This window comes from Leptosomus discolor, chromosome 21 (assembly GCF_034619465.1).
Source record: "Leptosomus discolor isolate bLepDis1 chromosome 21, bLepDis1.hap2, whole genome shotgun sequence".
NCBI lineage: Eukaryota > Metazoa > Chordata > Aves > Leptosomiformes > Leptosomidae > Leptosomus > Leptosomus discolor.
Genome location: NC_141411.1, coordinates 1,993,705 through 2,015,964, shown reverse-complemented (window position 1 = coordinate 2,015,964; position 22,260 = coordinate 1,993,705). Strand labels below are relative to the sequence as shown.

The window sequence follows — 22,260 nt, the reverse complement described above, 5'->3', positions numbered from 1 at the left end:
TGGGGTCACATTATCCATCATCTCTTCGGATCGCAACATCTGCCAGGAATTTGTGAAAATGTCTGCAGATCCCCAAAGAATTTAAGCCTGAATTGATTAACTGCCTAAAAATTCACCCTACGAGTTGATGCACACATTGTTTTCCTGCTTAAAATATTTCAGTCACCCAATTAAAGAGGAGAAGCACTAGCACACTGCTGCGCCAGCGAGCCACAGGAAACGGAGAGTCAGTGACACAAACTAAAAGATAGGTGAAAAACTCAGAAAATGATACATTCAGGACTTCAGGGTGAATATTAATTTAATAAACTACTTTGTTAATAGAATATTAAATTAAGAATTGGCAAGCCTCCCAATTAGCCCTACCAGTGAAGCAATGCTGTGCCCTGTCCCCGTTGGCTGCTCGTGGCCTGACACCGACACCATAAAATGACCTGAAATACAGAGGGGCAGAGAAGTTGGGGCATATTGCAGGGAAGAATGGCATCGGATACTCCCATGCCTGGCTGTTCCCTTTCCTTTCCTTATCAGAAATACAAGATCAGCTGAATGGAAGGGCAAAAAGAAGCACCTCGGGGCACCTCTGTCAAATCCCATTTCTCCTTACCTTCAAGCACCGAATCTCACTCTCATCTCAACACAGACCGATGCTGTGAGGTACTTGCAGTGCACCGGTCCCGGGGACGGCCAACAACAGAGTTCATCATCGCGGCCCCACACCGGCTGAGGAACGGGGCTGCTTACAACCGCCACGGCTGCTGGGTGCAGCAGGAGCACTGCAGGCTCCTTGCAAACAAGCCTGCTGTACCTCCCTCCCTGGCCGCCTTTGAAATCGGACCGGTGCCGGACGGCTGGGTAAGCCATCCCGTAAACTCCGCTTGCCACCGCGGGGCCTGGCCTCTCTCTCTCTCTGCTGAGCGGGGAGGGCTCTGCCGAGCCACAGCCACCGCTGCGGCGGGGCTTGGCGCTGCCCCTCGGCAGGCACCGCGCTCACACCGCCGCTGGGCCGGGATCGGGGACGCTGTTGGAGATCTGCTTCTGAAAACGAAAGATAAGCTCCTGAAGATTAACGTGGCAGGGGAGAATCCCTAGACTTGGAGAAAACCCTTCTCATATTGACCACATAACAAGGGCAAAGCACAATCCAGAGATGACTTTCCAAAGGAGTCCGACGCCAGCAACCAGCGCCTTGGCTGCTCCTCCAGCTTTCTGAGGCACCGGGAATAAAACAAAACTAAACAAAAAAGAGCTGAGAGAACCCAAAAAATAAATATGTATTTTATTAATTTTCCCTGCTCTGTCTAGGTCTCTGAACTGCTGTGTGCTGCGCTCTGTGCCAGGAACCAGAGCAGCTATTTGATTTAATGTCAACTTTCTTGCTGTCTCCCGTGAGGGGCAGTCATGGAAGAAGGAGAGAGGGGGAAACAAGGAAGAAAGAGAGAAAGAACTGAGTGCCAATTATCAACTGCTGCCACCAGAGAGCTCAAAAAAATAAAAAAGTATCTCATTTTGTGGCTGATCACTCCTTATTAAGTCAGAGCAAGATGTTGCAGCCTGGGCTGTTCTGCGCACCAACACCGGCCGGGAGCCGTGGGGCACAGGGCGGGCACAGGGCTCCAGCCGTAGGTTTAATGGGGCCTGTAGTGATAGGACAGCGGGTGAGGCTTTTAAACTAAAAGAGGGAAGATTCAGACTAGATATAAGGAAGAAATTTTTTACGACGAAGGTGGGGAAACACTGGACCAGGTCGCCCAGAGGTGATAGATGCCCCATCCCTGGAAACATTCAAGGTCAGGTTTCTTGTGAAATGGCCAAATCCTGGCGCAGGACAGCCAGCCCCCGCGCTGCTGGCACTGCCCACGGCCCTGTCTCTTTGCTGGGTGCTGCAGGGGGGAGAGGGCACAGCTCTGCTCACCAGCCACGTATTGTTTTTGGAGCACCATGAAAAGTCATTATTGATGGCTGAGGCAGAAGATGCCTTCCCAGCGACTCGTCAAACCACGGGGGAAATTAAGACGGCTTCCTTTTCAGAGATGAGTTATTGCCTCCGCAAACACAGCCAGATTTAAAGCAATTTCCTGTCAAATATATTCATTATGGCTGGAGGAACCCCCGAATTTTTCCTAGAGCTGTGAAATCCTCCTCTCGCCTTCATCCGCCCGCTCCAGCGAGACGCCAGCAGAGCTGCGGGCACAGCCGATGGGGCAGCCACGTTCCTGCCGCTGGCCGAGGCCCCGTTTTGCAGCGCAGCCAGGACCCGAAGGGACAGGGGACACAGGCGGCTCACAGCACGGAGAACCGGGGTAGCCTTTTGCTTGTGGCTGCCGATCCAGCCTACATTAATACACCCTTTCCCCCCTTTTTCTTCCCGCTGTTTCCCAACACGATCTTGGGTGAGTCGCTTAATCCATTCTTGAGCTCCTTCTCCCCGCTGTGAAACACAAACGCTGCTCTCACCCCGGCAGACGTAGGTGCTGTGAGGATAGAGCCCTAAATACCTACAAGGTAGCTCAGAGCAGAGAGGGTGAAGGTCACAGAAGCACCCTGGCTGCAGAGGCCGGGCTGCCAGCGGGAGGGGGACCAAGCCTTGCTGGGCAGCCTGCCTTTCTCCGATGGCTCCAGGGGCAATTCATGGCACTGCCCATCCGAGAGGTACTTTTCTCCACTAGGTCTTTAATGCTCTACTCATCACGATAATACCACAGCTCATGGGAGACAAGGACCCTAAGTACTGTACAGCCACGTAAGCAACAGGCTCCTGCCCTTAAGGGCCTAAAGAGCAGCGAGATGACTGAAAAAGCTGCATCTCTGCTCCTCCCGACCCTGCTGTGCCTGAGCTGGTGCTTCCTTTTCCCTGCCTGGATGCACGGGGCACTGCTCGGTACCAGCAACGTGCAGGTGACGGAGAGCTCCACCTTTTGTGCCATTCACCTCCTCACCACGATGCTGCCCCGAGGCCGCCTCGCACAGGACCGGCAGCGGGGGCTAAAGCCCTTTGCCGAACCGCTCGGGCATCTCCGCACACGCGGGCGAGAGAAGCAGGAGCTCGGTCAGGCGGGTGCGGGCAGGGCAGGGCAGGGCAGGGAGGAGGCGGCTGGAGGGCAGAGGTGACAGTGCTGGCATCATCCCCTGCTCTCAGCCGAGCCATGGGAGGGGGGAGCTGCTGAGGCAAGGCAAGACCTTATGAGTGAGACGCACGGCAGAGGTAACAGCTCTCTGGGATCCACTTTAAGACCCCGTTCAGCCGTCTATAAAATCACAGAGTAGAGATAACGCCGTGTCCCGGAGACAGGCGAGGAAATGGATGGGTCATCCAAAGTCGCCCATGGAGATCAGTATTTTCCTTCCAACCCCAGCACCCTGGTCCTGCAGAGCCCCTGGATGCCACGAGGAGCATGGCCACGCCAGCCCGTGGGACCACGCTGACCTGCCCGCAGCCCCGTCCCCTCCCTGACCCCCCCGTGTTACCTGCGCAGGAGCAGTTTGGGGTGGTTCTTGTTTTCCAGGTTCTTCTCAATGAGGTCGGAGAGCAGCTGCTTCAGCACGTCGGTGGCGTACTCCAGCTTGCCTTGCAGACCCGTCATGATGAGCGAGGCCACGTTGCCGCGATCGCGCATGGAGAAGCTGCGCTGCAGCTCCAGCGTTCGGATGAAGGTCAGCAGGAAGACTTTGTTGTTTATCAGCTGAGCAAAGAGCTTCAAGGCCTTCTCCACGCTCTGCTGCCCGTTCCCTTGGACCTGCAGTGGAAGAGAGCAGGCCCGTCAGGCAAGGCATGGGAGGACAAGGGACCGGAGGGCAGCCCTGCATCCCCACTCTGCCATCACTAAGGGTGGGGTGAATGGTTTAACCCTGGGGGCACAAGGCAGCACCCCGCCTCTCAGGGTCTCAGCATCCCTGAACATGGTCTCTGGCCCGTCCTGAACAAGCATCACCCTTTCTGTCCTCCCCCAGCACTTCAGCGCGGCTCGCCTTAATCACTGCTCCAAGCTGCACTCTCTGCACGCCATAAAGCTGCTGCTTGGAGGCTAACGGCCCTATAAATGACATACAATTTTGCTTGTTCTGCACAAAAAGTGACACTCTTGTAAGTAAATTAAATACTAATTTAGACTATTGCTTTATTATGGGACAAGCGTAAAAAATTAATTGAGGCTTACAGCCAGTTGCAGATTCAAGTAATTCATTACAAGTGAAAATGATGAACTACATTAAGCAACTCTTCACCAAACATCTTGGAGACTTATGTATTGGTTTTACTAACGTTACATAATTAAGCAACTGTGTAATTGGCAACACATTTATCACTTCTGCAATTCTGTTTTTCATGAGCAAAACAAATAAAAAGCATTCGTATTTGTTTGCTAGAGCATCAGCTTATTTGGCAATTCAAACAGCGAATATAATGCGTAGGACTGGAAAACTCAGGGCATGGCAACGGGCTGGGAGAGTTGGGTTCAAAGACTGTGTGAGTTTTACCAACACCACGGCAACCGCTCAGCGTTGGTGGCCCACTGGAAAGGGATCTAATTTGATGCATTAACGCTACGTAGTGCTTGCCTGGAAAAGCAACGCAGCCGTATGGAGCACAAGCAACCGAGACTTCTTCCTCTGACATCCCTCGCTGAAGATCTGGGCCACCCTCTGGTCTCTGCGAAGGTGACAGAACCTTCAGGATTCACTGGAGCAGTGCCAGTCTCAGAGAGGAAGCACTGAGCCCAGTACCTTGGGGCACCCTGGATGGAGGACGGCAGCCCCACGCTCGGTGGCACAGAATGTTTCTTGAAGCACCATCATTTTTTTTGGCACGCTCATGGGTGAGGAGGACCTATCTGCAAGGCAACCTGATGGACCCTTTCATGTTACCAATTTTCCTAAGTCCTCAGTGAAAATCTTATACGCGTTTTTCCAAACGCTGGTGGAAAAACGAGGGAGACAAAAGCAGGTGCTCGCGGCCAAGCGGGAGGCCGGCCATGCCTCGGCACTTGCCCTCCTGTGGACACGCCAGGGAACAGCAGCAGCAGCAGCTGGATGCTCCAGGCAGGATGCCCCAGGCGCACAGCCTCCCCTTGCACCCTAGGGTGACTGCAGAGGACTTCAAAAGGACATCGGTAACCTACCTGGCACGCTTTGCCGCTGGCCTGCAGCAATATAAAACCCCGTAAAATAAAACTAAAGGAACACAGGGGGGAAGAAACTGAAAGGAATCAATGTGCGATGGAGATAAACCACCAGCTTCTTAGTTAAAACGAACGCGGGGCTCACCCTGTTAACCCCAGTGCCTCCAGTAACACTGGGTGTGGAAGGCATAAAGGGGCTTCAGGGTTTCACGCTGGCTTCCCCGAGGGCTCAGGGCAACTTCGAAGGGCTGGAGCACAGCCTGTTCCTCACCTCCAGCTCCCGCAGGACAGGATGGTCCTCGATGCCCGGGAAAAGGACTCTCATGGCGTACGTCCGATAGTCGAGGTAGGGGATCCCGGAGCGATCCAGGTCGCTGGTTAATTCATTGATGTCCGTCTGCAGCTCTGCGAAAGCTGGTCAGGGAGAACAGAACAAGACAGAGAAACGCGTGAGCGGGAGGCGAGGCTGCGGGGCCGAGGCTTTGGGGGGGCCTGGCTGCCTGCTCCCCTTGGGGGCACGGCAGCACCCGTGGGCGGGCCAGCTCAGGAAACCGATTCGGAGGGGACCTTGCCACGTAGCTCAGACAGACCCTCACCCTTGGAGGCTCTGTCTCAGCAGCTGAGAGCCAGAGAGCACACGCTGCACAGAGCAGATGCCGAGAACAAAGGATGCTCATTAATTTGTATGCAGTTCACACCTATGCATCCACACCTAAAACACCTTTAAAGGGTGTGGATAGGAACGAGGATCTCTTTTCATAGCTTGGTGCCTCCTGTATTTTCCTTTCTTCTTCTCCTCCTCCTCTATCAACAGTTGCCAGAATAATAAAATCTGATGCAGATCAAATCCAAGCAGAAACTGCCTGCTGCAGGGGTCAGGAAGGAATTCATTCTTCCTCTTGTAAAATAACATCACCGTGTTATACAGCTGTATGTGCATCCTCGTGTTCATTCTCCAAAGCATGAAATGCTGGCACAGTAAGGCCTCTGTACCCCAGCTAGGCTGAAGCTGTGGTCTCTCCTGAATAGACCTAGTTTTTTGTCCTGGACTTTCAGGGCAACTCTCTCTATACACAGAGGTCATGCTATGCTATTTGCAGCTTTCTATTTATTTTTCTTTGATTCACTAAGCTCCCTTCCAGCTAGAAGGACATACGAAACAACAGCAGCCCCCCTCCCCAGAATGCTTTTTGTCCCAACCCACCAGTTACAGAAAGCACTGCCCACCTCCACCTTCGCTGCGCTGCAGAGCCCAGGCTCAGCTGCCTCCTGGCGAGGGACAAGACTTGTCTGTGTTGAAATGCACAAGCGACAGGTCTGGCTACTCCAAATAACAAGACTTCCCAGAAGCAAATGCTTGAGGAGCTTCTTCCTATCCCTCGGACCTACTCTTACTGCTCTGGGCTCACATCTTGCAGACTGGAGGAGGGACTTGATCAGCTTTCCAGCTCCACCGCCTTCCATTTGGGATACACACTGCTTCTCGGGGGGTCCAAACCTCCTCTGCTCCCTATCTCACTCTGTGCCTTTTGAAAAGCCCTTTACTAAAAGGCCATTAGACAGGGGGGCACATTGTGCTGGGCACCCTGGGGCTTGCACCGTCCTCCCAGTGCAACCCAGGCACGTCGCTTAAGCAGGATCAAGCTCTAATCCTATTCTCTGCACAGGAGGCAGCAGAGCCGTGTCTGCCGCTGACACGCTTGGCCCTGCCCTCCCCCCCGCGGCGGGGCAGGCGCGCAAACCTCACGGGGGGCAAAAAGCCAGGTGAGCGGGGTAGCTCCGGTGGGGAAAGCTGGGGACCAGAGCACGGGGCCGCAGCACACAGAGAGTACCCGGTCCTGGGCAGTACTGACCCTCCTTGCACTCCAGGGCCACCCGGGACTCCAGGTTGTCCATCTGCATCTGCAGCCTCTTGAGGGTCAGGTCGTTCTCTCGGGACTTGCGCTTGTAGGCGATGAGGACGATGATGACGATGATGAGGAGCAGGCTGCCTCCGGCCGCGATGCTGACGATGGCTGGCAGGGTCAGGAGGCTGTCTGAGATGATGCTCACCGACCCAGGGGAGAAGATGATACCACCAACACGCACCTACAAAGCACAACGGAGGTAACCAGCAGCTTCAGCTGAGGGTGTCAGCCTGTCCCACAGCCAGGGCACGCACCACACAGGCTGTACCAGCCCCCAAGGAAGCACCGAACCGCCTCCCTTTCAGCCAAGAACACAGCAACTCTGACCGCCTTCAAACCCAGAGGGTGCTGCTTATGTGAACACAGGGAGGCTTCAAGCCATGATAAATGTGCCAGCCCTCCGCTATCTGGGCTTTGTTCGTATTATCTGATGGCTCCATTTGACTTTCATTTTATAAGCTTTCAACTCCCTTTTGTAAACCGTGGACATTAGCAACCCAGTGATAATTTCACTGACAAGAAACCAGAGCGACTGGAAAGAGAGAACAGAGCAGGGAAGAGAAAGCCCCATGTGAAAGCTGCAGAGCAAACACACTGGAGGTTAATGCTGGGACAGGCTTTTTCTTGGATGTGCTCTGGCCACAGATGCGAGCAGCACTCAGCCAGGTTGTGCTTCTGTGGATCACGCTGTGATAATCTGAGTATGTTTTGGATGCTGAACTTTAAGGGAAATAAATCACAATTACAATCTCATTTGGGCTCTACTCAAGCACTTCGGCAGCCGCGTGCTTGGTCTGTGAGTGGATCAGAGGAAGCAGCAATGCCGAAAACCAAAGCCAAGGAAGACACCGACTGTTAGCCTGGACCAGGCTGATGATCCAACCAGTCCGGTGCTCAGATGTTCTTGGCTGCTCCTGCTTTGGGAAAAGGCAAAACCTTCCATCCATTTAGCAGATCGGGTCTGGTACAAGGACTGATAAAATCCCTACAGGAGGGAAGAACACAGCCCACTGAAAAGAGTCTCACCTACTGATGGAAGGCAGCACCAGAGAAAGGATGGTATCTGGTGCTGAAGGCACAGCCAGAAAGACTTGGTCCTTCTAGAAGGCTCTGATAGTAGGCGGGGGAGTCTCAGGGAGGAAAGAAGTTTCTCCATGCTAATCCACATCAATATTTTAAGCTTCAATTAGACAGCCAGAAAGATCTAAAATCCTACTGATCCTCGGACAAGAAATTGCACTCAATATCCAAGCGAGTCAGGGAGCTGGAGGAGGAGGAGAAAGGATGGCAAGGAGGGAGGGAAGGGATGCTGGCAGGAGTGTCTGGTCCCTCACCATCACTTTGTGCTGTCCGGTGAGATTCGGTGGCTCGCACAGCAACTGGGTCTCGGAGACGGTGACGGCGCAGGGTGTTTCTCCGATCAGCACGGTGTAGTTGAGCTTTGCTCCTCCAGGAGCGGGTGGGCACAGGTTTCTGCCCTAGGGACAAGGGGAGAGAAGACTGTACAAAGACGCGGCGCATTTCTCCAGTTCTCATTGCATTCCCAGCTTGTACAAACGATGGGAATCTCTCTGGCATACCTTATCCTTCAAAGCAGCAGGTCAAAACCTCCTTTCTCTGGGATCCTGCTGCCCACCAGGTAAGGGACTCCTTACCTTCAGGATGATGGGTGACCCTGGCTTCTGCTCCAGCACCCCGGTCGGGCTCAGGAGTTCAAACGTCGGGTTGGGGTAGTAGATGAACTTGGTGTCGTTGTAGACCAGCAGCGACTGCACGTTGTTAAAGATAAACCCAAACTCGTCCGGCCGCTCGACGGCGTCCAGGCCGGGCCGGTACTCGGGGGTGAGGGGGGGCGCGAGGCAGGCCAGCGCCGTGGCGTTCACCACCTTGCAGACCTGCGAGGAAGGCGACATTTTGAAAGACAGCAGGGAAAAACTTATCCCGACCTGGACAATGATGTTCTGATTCCTTAAATACTCCCTGAAAAGTCCGGCGGATTCAAGTTTAGTTGGAAATATTTAATCCAGGCTCGAGGCATTGCAGCCACGGCCTGGGGCAATCTGCTTCCCCTCCGGCATTGGTGCAGAGATGGAGAGTGAGCCTCAAAACGAGCCGTGTTCTAAAGCAGCTAGAGGCTCGCATAGTGGATCACTTCACCCTTTTCCTTTATTTTTTTCTTTTCTTTCCAGTCACAACCTCTTTGGCAATGCTAGCTTTGAAACAGACCCATAGTGAGTAGCCGGTCCCTGCTACAAATTGGTGATTAGCGGCAATTCCCAAACGCCAGTGAGGGAGGTGAGCATCTGACACTCGTGGGGTGGAGGTAACATGAAGGTCAGCTCCTGCCAGGCTGAGGACACCCACAGCTCCTCCAGCCCTGGAAGCCGGGATTTGGCTGATTTATGAGACTCTTGCCTTATAAAGCAGCAAGAGCCCAACCGTTTGGCCTCCCTCTGTAAGTGGAAGATCTAATTTCACTCAATTTTGTATCTTCAGAATTATTTTTGTAGCGCTATAACTGCAACTGCTAGTAACAAAATTAGATGTCTTTTTTAAAAAGAGCTCAGATGAAAAAGGTCTTCAGAGGGGAAGGCATAAAAGGAATAGGAAAAGACTGCTAAGTGATTTGCCCTTTCCAAGGTAATACAGATTCAGTCAGAAAGATCACCACATAGAAACAATATATTTCAGTTTTACTTGGTCAAAATAATTTCTGTGCATCCTGCAGGTACAATTCTTGTTTGTAGCATACAATGAGCTCCAGTTTAGCTGAGGATTCATTTCAGTTTCTCACTCTTGGACTGAAAAAATACAGATACGGGAAGGAGGTGGCATTCCAGATCAACCCCAAACTCTGCTACAAACTCCTTGCTTTGGGAACATCAGGATGATCGGAGGGAGGAGGGGAAGGAGCCATAAAAGTAACACCCAGCTTCACCAGAATACCCAGAGCCCCATGCCCAGCACCTTCCGCACGGTGAGGAGGGCGCAGGGAGGCAGCACCTGGCCCTACCCCGGTGACCAAGCTGCACAAGTGGCCTGAAAGCTTCTTGTGCAGAAGCAGTTCCCCTCTCTCCTTCCCTCCGCAGGCTGGTACAGGCATGCCAGGCCCAGAGCTGCAGCAATAGGAGGTTTATTTATAGAGAGGCAGCTAAGGAGAGACTAGTTAAACATAGCAGCCTCATAGCTGGCAGGCCTCAGCGCCTAGCTCTGGGCTTTTACTGAAAGAGCAGGACTAAAATGGGAAGTGTGGAGCAGCTGGGAACGGCGGGCACAGCTACACTTGGACCTCCCATCATAACATGTCTGTAGAGCTGAGCGAGGCACTGGAAAGGGAAGGATGCCGGGGAGAGGAGAGCTCTCAGGGCTCAGGGGCTCTGACAAAAGGGGGAATTTCAGGTGTGAAACAAGTTTATCTGACCCAAGACAGAATTTGAGGTGATGCAGATAACCTAAAATGGAGTCCTCCACTTCCAGCTTTGAAGCAGTTACTGCGCTGCTGAGGAAGTAATCTCCCATTTCTGTGTGTCAGAATCCCTCTTTCCAGGCTCCCCAACTTGGGTCAGTCTAGGGAAATACCCCCAGAGCAGCTTTTGCCACGGCAAGTCTCAGCCCGTGGACAGCCCTGGCACCAGTAACCGCACGGGCACATCCAGGTTGGGGGGGGTCCCGCTGTGCGACACTCCCAGGCAGAGCCCGGCGGCACCGAGCTGACAGCAGCTACTTACGTTGACAAACTCTTTGCCGTTGTACTTGACGCGGATCCTCGGCTCCTGGATCACGTCCAGGTTGGAGCCGGTGACAGTCAGAGGCGTGTGTCCGCTGCGGAGAACCAGGAGACACCTGATTAATGCATCTGGCAGGAGGGGCTGGGGCTGTGCAGAGGGGCTGCGCTTGGCGGTGAGGATGCTTGTTGATCTCAGGAAGATGCTTTCTGCAGACACTTCGGGCGCCAGGCAACAGCCTGGATTAGTACCCACTCCCTGAGTCACTGGGGAGTGGTGTCTCAAGTTAGCTGGATTTTCTCCTCTCAGCTGCACCCTCTCCCACCTAACAGTACTGTAAGGCAGCAGGATGAGAAACGGGACCAAAGAAATCAACTGAGCTGAGACTAAATACGTACAACAATAAATTAGTCACAGTGTTTAATGATTTACATAGCTATGTTTCTAAGGAACACGATAAATGGTACGTGCAGTGAAGGAACTGACGTGCGCTTGCATCTGGACTGCAGACGCAGCAAGTTGTCACACAGAGCAGGGATGAAGAGCACCCAGTGCCATCAGGGCCAGGGAGGATACGACTCCCTGGGCTACAGTACCCCCATTCTCCTACAGCCAGTGCCCCTGAGCAAAGTCTTTCACTCTTGGCTTCTTCTTTCATGTGTTAATTGGAGCAGCACAGGCCAGATCCACTCGAGTCCCCAGCACCTCTACAGCAGAGCCCAGCTGTTCCCTTTAGCCCACCTCTGCCAGCCGTCCTGACCAGCCCATCAAACCCATCTCACCCCAAACCAGACGTAATCTTGAATTCGGACTCAAAGCAAACATCTCTCAGAGCCTGCTGCGAGTCACTCACTTCTTCCAATGGTAATTTTAAAAAATAATTGGAATTTGAAATGAATAGCTGTGTTACAGCCCTTGTGAGCACAACCATTAAAGTAACACCAGGGGACAAGTATGGCCCAGGGTTTTTAGCAGCAACAATGTCATGGTGATGGGACAGCACCGGCCACTCTGCTGCCAGCAGCGAATCTGGGACAAACAGTACATTTTGATTAGCATCAGCTTTTTGCTTTCTTGGTGCTTGCTGCTTTTGTTTTATTCCAGGACTACAAGAAGGAGCCTTGAATGAGCAATTGTGCACTTCTTCAGCAGATGGAACTGATCTTGGCTTTATTTGTGCTCCCAGAATCTCGGTGCAGGCTGCTGCTCCTGTAACTGCCTTGGTAACAATCACAACTACATTAGTAACCTGATTTTTGGTAAATGCAAATGCCGTGGACGCCCAGCCCTGACAAATTCCAGGATGCTGGGTGGGACGTGCACTTCCAAATAGACCCTCTCTTGGCCTCGCTGAGTGTAGGCTGAGAGAGAAGACCCAGACCGGGCGAGCTGGCTTCTCTCCCGCTGTCAGAGCCTTGTGTTACCTGGCGATGCTCCACTCGGGTTCGATGTGCTGCACCTTCGGATCGTCGATGTACTCAAACAGCAAGGTCCGCTCCAGCTGAGCCCGGTCGACGCTGACAGAGACGTGAACGGCCCCCAGGCCGTGGGCGGACGGGGCCGACACGCAGACGATCTCGTTCATGGATCGCCTGGGCAAGACAGAAGCCGGGGAAGCGTTAACGGGCGGTCGCAGCGCCGGGGCAGAAAACAACCCTTTGTCCTGGCGCTGCAGCTGCAGCGGGGCAGCTCGCTAAGAGGCTGAGCTGTCAGTCGGGCCCAGGCTCTGACCCCTGCGAAGGGGATGAGCTCCCAAGACGGGCAGGAGGGCTTCACTGGCACGGGAGGGAGGGAACGGAGCTCCGCGCGGGAGGGGACTCTGCCTGCCCGCCTAGAGCGAAGCGCAGGCTCCCCGAAATGACTCTTTGTGCCAAACTGCAGCCTCCCGCATCCCTCTGTGAACCCGCTGCCTTCTGTTGGGCGTGTGAAAACAGATGGCTGCTTTTTAAACGGGATGCATAAGCTCACTCAAAAGCCAAATTCTTCCCCTCCCCACCCCACTGCACACACGGGCCCTTGTGAGCAGCATAATGGAGCCTGCGAAGCCCCCCGCCTGGGAAGGGCGATGCCACCGTCACCGCTGCCTTCCAGCTTTGTCTCCCCGTCAGAGCAGGGGTGACCTCGGCCTCGGCGCTGGCAGGCCGGACACAACAGACCATCTGCTGCCATCCGAGTCCCGGAGAAGGTCGAGGCGGCAGGGTGGCAAGGCGCTGTCAAAGCACAAAGGCACCGGTGGGTGGATGGATGGAGAAGGGGAATGAGATCCCAGCGGTGCCGCTCCTGCGCCTGGGACAGAGCTGCGAGGAACCGCATGGCTCTGCAGCAAGGCTGGGTGCTGCTCCTATGGGAAGTGCCAGACCCATGTCCCTGGGAGGCCAGTGCCTCTGCACGGCCACCGTGGGTCGTCCCGCCTGCCCAAACCTGCCCCCGGCTCGCCAAAAAGGCCGTGCTGTTTCCGTGGCTCATTTAGTTCTGGCTTCTCGCAGGGGAGAGGGCAGGCAGGTCTTCAGCACCTCGCTGCCGGTTTGGCACTTAAATCAAAAACTGGCACCCCTGAACGTCCCATCTTTGCCATCCTCACTCTCCTCAGAGGCTGCGCAGCTCAGGGAGGTGCCTGAACCGCTGAGGCTCAAGTGCAGCCGTGCGCCCGCCCTGCTTCCAGCACAGCTCTGGTGTCTGTGCCTGGGCCAGGGGCGGCGGTGGTCCCCTTTTCAGGGCCCTCCCTCACTTCCCACGCTCCCGAAGGAGGGAGGGCACATCACTGTGCACTGGGCTTTTCAGGGGGGTATCGAACAGCGGGTACCACGATGTTCCCAGCTCACACCTTGGCAGGCCCGTCCACCACAACCAAGGGAACAGAAACAATCTCCTAAAATATCTGAAACAAACTGGACTGGACTGTTTCTATTGATGCAATTACCTGTCTACCCCTTCCCACTCTCTTCCTCCTTCCCTTATCTTATTCTCACTCTCCACCTGGGTTTAATTTAACCAGGAAGGCATCCTTGTGCGAGGAGCGCGTTTCTCCGCCCCCCTTGCTCATCCCCGGGGTGCTCCCGTGCAGGCCCGTGCAGCTGAAGAGCCGCCTGCCTCCTCTGCCGCCCCGCGCCGGCGCAGCCGCTCAGCCCTGCCAGACTCCACCGCGCCTGCTTAGCTCTGGCGTGAGATCCAGAGTGACGCATCGCTGCTGGCAGAGCTGCTCTCAGCTCCCTGTGATCAGTTAATTAGCTTTCTGTGCTATTATTATGTCGTCATGGTGAATCTACCCACTCCTCCGATCAGAGAGGGGAGAATGGGGGAAGCTGTAATTAGAGTGAATCTCATTAGAAACTGCTTCATCTAATCAGGCTCCCCCACACCCTCGAGTACAATTGAAGTTCACTGCCTCAAAACAGCCCAAGCAAAACAAAGTGCACAGCGTGACCCCACGTGAAGGATGGTGCCGTTCACGTACTGCCGCTCGCTTTGTTTCAGTCTCTGCTCGCCTGCTGTGATTGGAACGTACAGAGAATTCAAAACTCTTCCAGGTTTTGCAGGTCAGTATCTGCAGGTTGCCTGAACATGATCATATATTTAAGGGATTATATCACAGGGCTGATTCTGCTCTCGGGCCAGCTTGCAGGCTGCTTCTGCTGGTGGTAATGCCGTTATCCATGGGCATCTGAGGAAGCAATCTGGCATTTTTGCTACAGAGGCAGGAAGAAATGTTGGTGGATTGGTTACAGTGCTGATCTGCACTTGGAGAACTGATCTGCACTTGAAGACCTCGACTTGAAGACCTCCTGAAGCACCATTCTAGGATGGACGTAGAACAAGCGCTTCTAATATCCCAACACGCTCCCACGTCTGAATACCCACAGCTCCCGTACTGGGGACCCTCTCAGTCTTCCAGACGAGCAATTCACCTCCAGGGGTCTTTACTTTCCCAGAAATTTCCTCATCTCCTCCTGGGAAGCCTGAGCGAGGATCTGACAGGCAGAATCCCTTTGCACATCACACCGCTTTGCTTGGGTTCTCGCACAGGCTGCGCCCACGCTGTGAAATGCACACAGCCAGCTGCCTCGGGGCACCTATGCACGCTTGGCGCAGGGCACGGATGTGTACGTGATGCACACAGATGTATGCTGCATGTATCTTTTTTTAACTAAGCCCCAAGAAAACCCATTAAAGCCTGCAAATGTCAACTCCGTGTTTACACTGCTGCGTAAAAAGCAAATTTGCCAGAGAAATCCCAGGGGAGACTGATGGCTGCGCAAGTTTCTCAGCAGAAGGTGTGTGCAGATCCCCGCTTTGCTCTGCCACGCAGAAGCCCACCCCTTGCTCAGCCCGGTTCTAGGAGGTTGAGGTACCTGCAGCAGTGGCTGCAACAAAAGTAATGCAAACTGTCGATCTGTGAAGAGAGAGACTAGATGGTTCTTATAAATGTCACATTTTCTTCAGATCAGCCGGGCCGGGGGCAGGTACTGATGACTGCTATAAACATTTTACAGTCGCAGTGCTGTTTGCCCGAGATTTTTGAACCGCTTAGCATTGCAACAGCATTAAAATGAAATCATGGACAGCACTAGTACCGATGCAATCCCTCCCTCGCCAAGCGAGGCTCACTCTCTGCAAGAGAGAAGACGGCTTCATGTAATAAAAGACAGAACGGGAGCCTTCAGGGGTTCCCAAATGAATTTTTGCCGCGGCTGCACATTCAGCTCCAGCAGGTACCTGGTGGTACAGCCCTGATAGCCAGGGTGTGCACGGCAGGAGCCCGCGCTGGCCCGGCCCCTTACCTGTAGAATTCGCAGGTCTGGTTTCCCAGGAGCACCGACACGCGGCTGCCCGCTCCCAGGTAGTGCCCGGAGATGGTCACCATCGTCCCTCCCGACTCTGGCCCGCGGCTGGGATTCAGAAAGCTCACCGCTGGAGTCTGGAGAAAGAAAAGGACAAACTCAGCGCTTGTGCCTGCTGCGAGGGGAGCTGTCAGGGAGCGGCTGCCCGGGGCCGTGCCAGCCGGAGAAGCACCGTCCTTCGAGCATCTTCACGCTTTGGCTGAGCGGGGACACCCTTTTAAAATGGAAAAGCAAAACAGGGATGTGTCCTGGACACCTGACAAATCTGCTGCTAAATTTTCGAACCTAGCTCTGAAAGAGAGACATACCTCAACGTTTTTACAAAAACGTTTTTACATTTTACAATTACAAATTTAGCCTTGGCAAAATGATGTATTTACACCTTCGACTTTGCTCTTAAACAAAGGGAAGCTGTTTGCACCGCAGTTTCAAAATTAAATATATCCCAAGCCAAGCGAACTGCCACAATTAAACATTGCGTTCCAATTTCCAAGTTTGCCGATGTGGTAAAGCATCAAAAAAACCCCACCAGGGTCTGCTAACGGGAAATACCGCACAGCTTACCAAAAGGCAGCACCATCAGCTCCAGCTTAATACAAACCACCGGTGACAGCACTGGGGGGGCAGAGCCTGTTTCCCAGTGCTGATGTGGAAAGACATCCTTGGTGGGCAAACCTAGACCCCATTCCGCATTTTACCGGTGATGACATTGCAGCAATGCCACATCTTTATCCTGCTTTGCATCACAATAGCTATTTATCCCCCTTAATAGAATTTGCAGAAAGCAGGTACCTTTTTATTTGTTTTCAATCAGTGGATATCACCGAATTGTTTCACTCACGCTTTCACATTACCCTCTTTGTGACTCTCGTCTGCAAAGGCTGGCAGCCTCCCAGCTCCGCTCCCCTGGTACCACCTGCTTGGCAGCTCGGTGGGTTTGGCCTGTTTTCTCTACTGTTTTCACAATGCAACATGTGTTTTCTGGGTACCACAGCATTTGCCAAAGCAGCTTATAGACCAAAAGTCTGCTTGACCCCGACTCCTGAATAGACCAGAGAAAATCTGGTCCGGAAAACAATCCACCCTGTTGTGGGTAATTTTGGAATAATGCTACAGGAGGGAAAGACTCGTCCTTCAACTGCTCGTGGTCAGCTCACAGCTCTTATCCTAGCTGGGGCCAGGAGCTGGACTCAAAGATCCTCGTGGGTCCCTTCCAACTCAGGATATTGATGATTAGCAATGAAAACACTAGACAATCTGAACGGTCATAGCAATGGTTACACTAAGTAGGCTTGGGAGCATTTCCTACAACCAAGAGGGGTAATTCCAAAATGCAAAAAAACCTCGTGCAACGTACGATTGCCCATCAAAACCCTCCTTCAGTCTCCAGCCCAACCCTAGTGACTGCTCCCAGGGTGAATTAGGAATAAGCTGCAACGCTGTGAACATTCCAGACAGAGAGAGCCACCTACCAGCCACCCTCCTCCTCCAGCCCCATCCCTGGGGCCAGTCTGCTCATGGGAGCCCGGGGAGAGAAAGCAGCAGTTATTTAACACGTCCATGAGGACCAGCAGTTCCCATACACACACCAGTGACAGAGCTGTGAACATACTGGAAAGCACAGCCCTCCTCTGCATTCAAAATCATTTCTAAGCACCTCCTGGCTACAAGCATGTGATGTTTCTGGTGTGAGCGTCACCTTCTCCAAGCATTGCAATCCTTGGAAATTCAAAGCATTGCCCAAAACAGAAACTCAGGCTGTAACCCTGAGCAGTCATTCTTGCAAGCAAGCAAAAGTCAAGAGAGCTGAGGGAGCCCATCCTAGAGACCTGCAAAAACTCTCAAGGCTGGGCTGAGGCTGGCGTCAGATGAGGGCCTGAAAGCTGAATAAGAATTTTCCGCCTTCACCTCATGATTTGGTGATAATTATGAGAGATTTACAGATCCAAAGTAGCTCCAAGGTTCCACCTCCCTAGACAAAACGGGTGTAATTAAGGTGACAGCATCGCTCCCGCGCGGTGTCAGGCACCAGATGAGCTCACTAAGGCATGAACCCTCTCAGGGTCAGAACAGAGCTCCGCTTTAAGGTACCAATCAATTTTACTACTGACTCTAATGGCATAAACCAGCTGTAATGGAATTTACGGCAGCGCTAAAGAGAAAAATAGAGGCCAACTAACAAAAGGAAATGATGTGCTAGAAGTTTTAGATGCCCGAGAAAAAAGAAACGATATAATCAGGGTAAGTGCTGGAAATCAGAAGCAACAATGCAAAGGATGATAACGTTCGGCATGTGCTCACCAGCTTCCTGCAAGGTTCTGCTCCAAGATTCATCTCCGCAATTACCTTCCACTGGCTCCTGGTTATTATTTAACACAAAGCAAGAGAGAGTCCTCCTGGTGTCTCATGGGAACGTGTCTTGCAGTAATGGTAAATCTGGGGACTACACTGGCAGCGCCCTGTGATGATCAGAGGGGTTTCTGGCATATTCGAGCAGAAGGTAGTGGTATTTTGCGCCCCTGCTATGTTGTTGAATAAATGAAATCCCAGGGGAAGGTGTCGCTTTCAACACCGACAGGGTGGCAAGGGCTAGCCTGATTTATCTCTCAATTAGTTTACAAATTGTGGACAATTGTTAAGCGTTGGCATTTCCCTGCATACAGATTCCACTAAGCACAAAATCAATGTGGCTGGATGAAGTGCCCTGTTTAGGCAAAACTGGAGATATGAGAAACCCCAGCTGTGACTTAAGTTTATGAATCAAAGGGCTGCTAATTAAACAACAGAAAGAAATAACCCACTCAACCAAGGGAAGCCCACCAACCCAAAGAGCTGCTCTCCACTAAGCGGTTAGAGGAAGCCTACCCTGAACCAGCATCCTTAGAGAGGAAAACAAAAATCCCTGAATGTTTGGATCCAATTACCTTTCCATCCCAAAGGGCATCACGGTGAAAAAATTAAATCTATAGGCACAGAAACTAACTCAGCTACGTTTAGGTTTCACAGGCAGTTGATTAAAACTAAGTTCCTTGCAGGACCTCAGTACCTGAGCTGCAGAAGGATGGACTCTGGTGCCTGCTCTCCTGCTGCGTGCCTCTGTGTCCATGAAAAAGGCCTGTTGGTGCCTGTACGTGTACACACACACACGTACAGGAACACCTTCAAAACCAGCAAGAAGCAGCGCCCTAGATTCATCCCCATTAACTACGCGCCAAAGCAACAATGACCGCTACAAACGACAGAAAATTCCCAGTGCTGGCTCCCGCTCCCTGACAATTCCTCCACAGAATGTCCTCGGGTACAGAACAAAGTTACGCCTTGTGTCACACTGCCGCTGGGATTACAACAATGTGCTCTGCGAGGAGGAACCGAGCCGAGCAATTCAGAAGGCTGTCACTACTTTGGAGGTGCAAAGTGGAAACCAAATGCTGTGGGAACCCTGGGTTTCGGTTCCCACACAAATCCTGTTTATTCTGTAGGCCTGTGTGAGCCCCCGGATCCTGAGAACTGCTCTTGCCGACTGGGCTACCAAGAAACTGGGCAATGCCATGGGGAAAGCATCACAAAAAGACAGCGATTTGGGGATTGTCTTCCAGCGTTGACCCTGATCTGTCTGACACGTGTACTTGTAGAGCACGGCCGGTCCCGAGGGGGACGCGTGCTGCCTCCCCCCCGCCTCGGCAGGACACTCACCACGAACATGTACTGCTGCGCGGACTTGGCCGTGAACTCCGGCTTGCACTCTCCGATGCACAGGAGCACTGGGCCGGAGCTGATCCCTGGAAGCGCCTGCCCCATTTCACAGACGATCCTGGAAGCAGAAATGCCGCAGTGAGGCTTTGGCAGGAGGTGCCAGCAGTGCCCTGTGCAGCTCCACGCAGGGCTGGCTTGCTTTTTTCTTCTTCCTTTTTTCTCCCCCCTCCCTCTTTAACTTTGATATCTGCCTCTTTAGAAGAAGATAATTACTGAGTCTATTTTTACCCCATGTAGTAATTTAAAGAAAAAAATCAAAATCAGACATAATTATTACAAGCTGTAAACTCCAGAGCAAAGCAGAGCACTAATGGCAATATATTAGCCAGTAGCAAAGTGAGAGCGAAGTCCTTAGAGTAACAGATGAGTTCATTAAGGGAACAGCTCACACTGCAGTCTCCCAGTTAATCAAAACTGGAGAAAGCTGCGGTGACGGATGCACTCAACCCCTCTGCCAAACTAGCACTGGTTTGGTAGAGGCTCCAAAGGAGGTCACGGCTGAGCCGCAGCCAGGCCGGAACGCCCGCGGGAAACCCACAAAGGCGCAGAGCGACCCAGCAGGAGCTTGGAACCCCAGTCACGCGATTAACGCAGGAAGAGCGGGGGGCTTTTCCAAGACTCATTTATCAAGGAGCAAAGAAAGTTGTGGGCACAAGGACTCTCGTGCACACCTTCCCCATCTCTTGTAACTTGACTGCGAGTCAACCGCTTTATCCCACCAACGCTGTGAGCCCTCTCTGAGCTCCCCCTGCCAGGCGGCGGGGCTGCACGGCGGCGATCTCCCCTTGAGCTGGGACGCCTCTCCTCGAGGCTGAGAGACCTTTCACCAATGACGGACCTGTGGTTAAGCGACCGCTGCCGCGTACAACCTTGTGCTAGGGTAACCTCGATTTGTGCCTTGGTCACTTTGATTTTGGTGACTTCGATTTGTGCCGTGACCCTTTCGAATGGCTGTTCCAATGAGCGTGCTGTACGGTGACAGAGTGAACCTTGCGACTGAACTTTGTTCAGTTGCACTTTTATAACACCATATTGGAACCTCGTTTGCGAATACCCCTGACGGGGACAGCCGTGGAGAGCAGCCTTGGCAGGGGAGGCAGGGCTGGCTAACACAGAATGTACTGACACTGGTAAAAGGAGTTAGTGGCACCGAAAGACACCGATCTCGTGCTCCTCATGTGGCCCCGTGGGCACATCCCCAGGCAGGAAAAGCCATAAGGAAGGAGAGCTGTCGGGGTTAACCACAGTGGACCAGGCTGGAAGATGAGGGAACCCTCCTTACGCACCCTGTGGGTGTATAATCCAAAAATCCCAGGGCACTGGGAATACATAATGCCTGCTGAAGACAAGACCAAGCAAATGTCTGTCACGTCAGCAGGTCTGAGAGAGGTTTTCAGAGGGACGTCAGCTGGCAGAGCTCTCTAGCTGTACCTAAAGGGGATGGATAGGGGATGGATGCTGCTTGCTCTCACAGCAACACAGGAGAGACAAATTCACGCTGCCAAGCACTGCAAACCTCAGAGCAGGAATAACCTGCCTCGGGGCGGGGGGGGTGTGCAGTGACGGCGGTGATATGACACTTGTTGGTGTCTGGCCCTGAGAGCGAGACCAGAGCAAGAGCCAGAGCATCCTTTCCCCGGCGAGGCTGAAGGTGCTTTTGCAGAGCAAACGCACACGCTTCTGCTGATCACATGCAAATGCCTAAAAGGCTCCAATTTGTGAAGGCAGCGTTTCAGCTGCCTTCAGCTGCATTAAATTCACTACAAACATAATAAAATAAAAAAGACTAAAGGAAAAAAGAACTTGCAGACGGCACGCACAGGTGATGCCAGGAGGCCTAAGGAAATACACACGCGCTAGTAAAGAGCTCTAATGTGGAAGTCCTTATTGCTGCACATCAAAACGGGCTGCCTGGAGAGACTCTGCCTTTGGAGAACAGGGACTGAAGCATCTCGGCTGTGTGCCTTAATCTGCCACATGCTCCCCTCTCTGCCTTTCAGCCAGGCATCGCCCAGGCGCCTCTCTCCTCTGCCTGCTATTTCATCACCGCTCCTCCTGCAAACCGGCAGCGGGGTGAGGCGGCAGGGGTTCTGTGCTGCTGGGCTGTGGGCTGGGGGGCTGGCAGGAGCAGAGATGACTGCTCCCAGATGCCAGCCTACGGGCAAACAAAGCAAGGTGAAGTGATTCCTGACACCCCTGGAGGCGGAGAGGAGAGCGAAGCTTTTCTCCCACAAGAAGCAAGGATACACCAAGCGCTATTCCGGGAGGGCAACACCAAATACTCAACAATTTGCCAGGAAAGCAGCAGCTGCTGTACAGCACCAGGCATGACGGGGCATGGGGATAGGGCACAAGCCTCCTGGTACACCTGATCCCGATCCCTGATAAAAGCCAAATTCCCAGCAGGTACCTTGTTACAAAGCGATGCATTCGGCAGAGCTGTAGGGTGCTGATTGCTGGGCTAAGTGGCCCTTTCACCAACATTAACCTAATTGCTGGCTGATAGATTGCGTGGCTGGAGCATATGGTGAGTCATTACAGTCTTGGAATTCAGTCTGCCCACAGAACCCTTAAGAGGGTCCTTTCATCTGTATTCATCTTTAAAAGGCAGCTCTCATGCTAACGCTTGCTGTTATCTGCCCAGGGTAAATGTTTTAATGATGTTAACAAACTTTGAAAGCTCAAGAGCCGTAATTAGAGTCATGATTATAAAATCAGGGTTTCATACCATCAAAGGATGATAATTTTATAATCTCCCATCCTTTATTTGAAAAATAAAATAAAACAAAATACTGCTCTTCAGAACAGCCCAAACCACTAGCAGTGGCAGCACTGTCGGTGCAGCGCTGGGAGCCATTCCTGCAGTAACACCAACGATGCTCTGCACGCCCACAGCGCCCTTCCTCCAGCGATCGCATGA

At 52.9% G+C, this 22,260-nt stretch overlaps 1 protein-coding gene across 1 annotated transcript in view; it reads right to left on the bottom strand.

Moving 5' to 3' along the window:
* PLXNA2 (plexin A2) overlaps positions 1 to 22,260 on the bottom strand; it is a 149,672-nt gene that overhangs the window by 14,503 nt on the left and 112,909 nt on the right. The window contains exons 13-21 of the mRNA XM_086476606.1: positions 19,281 to 19,398; positions 15,528 to 15,664; positions 12,174 to 12,341; positions 10,753 to 10,846; positions 8,680 to 8,919; positions 8,359 to 8,502; positions 6,971 to 7,205; positions 5,389 to 5,531; positions 3,469 to 3,737 (exon numbers count right to left, since the gene is read on the bottom strand). Of these exons, the coding sequence (XP_086332732.1) occupies positions 3,469 to 3,737; positions 5,389 to 5,531; positions 6,971 to 7,205; positions 8,359 to 8,502; positions 8,680 to 8,919; positions 10,753 to 10,846; positions 12,174 to 12,341; positions 15,528 to 15,664; positions 19,281 to 19,398 (1,548 nt within the window). The remainder of the gene's footprint in view (positions 1 to 3,468; positions 3,738 to 5,388; positions 5,532 to 6,970; positions 7,206 to 8,358; positions 8,503 to 8,679; positions 8,920 to 10,752; positions 10,847 to 12,173; positions 12,342 to 15,527; positions 15,665 to 19,280; positions 19,399 to 22,260) is intronic.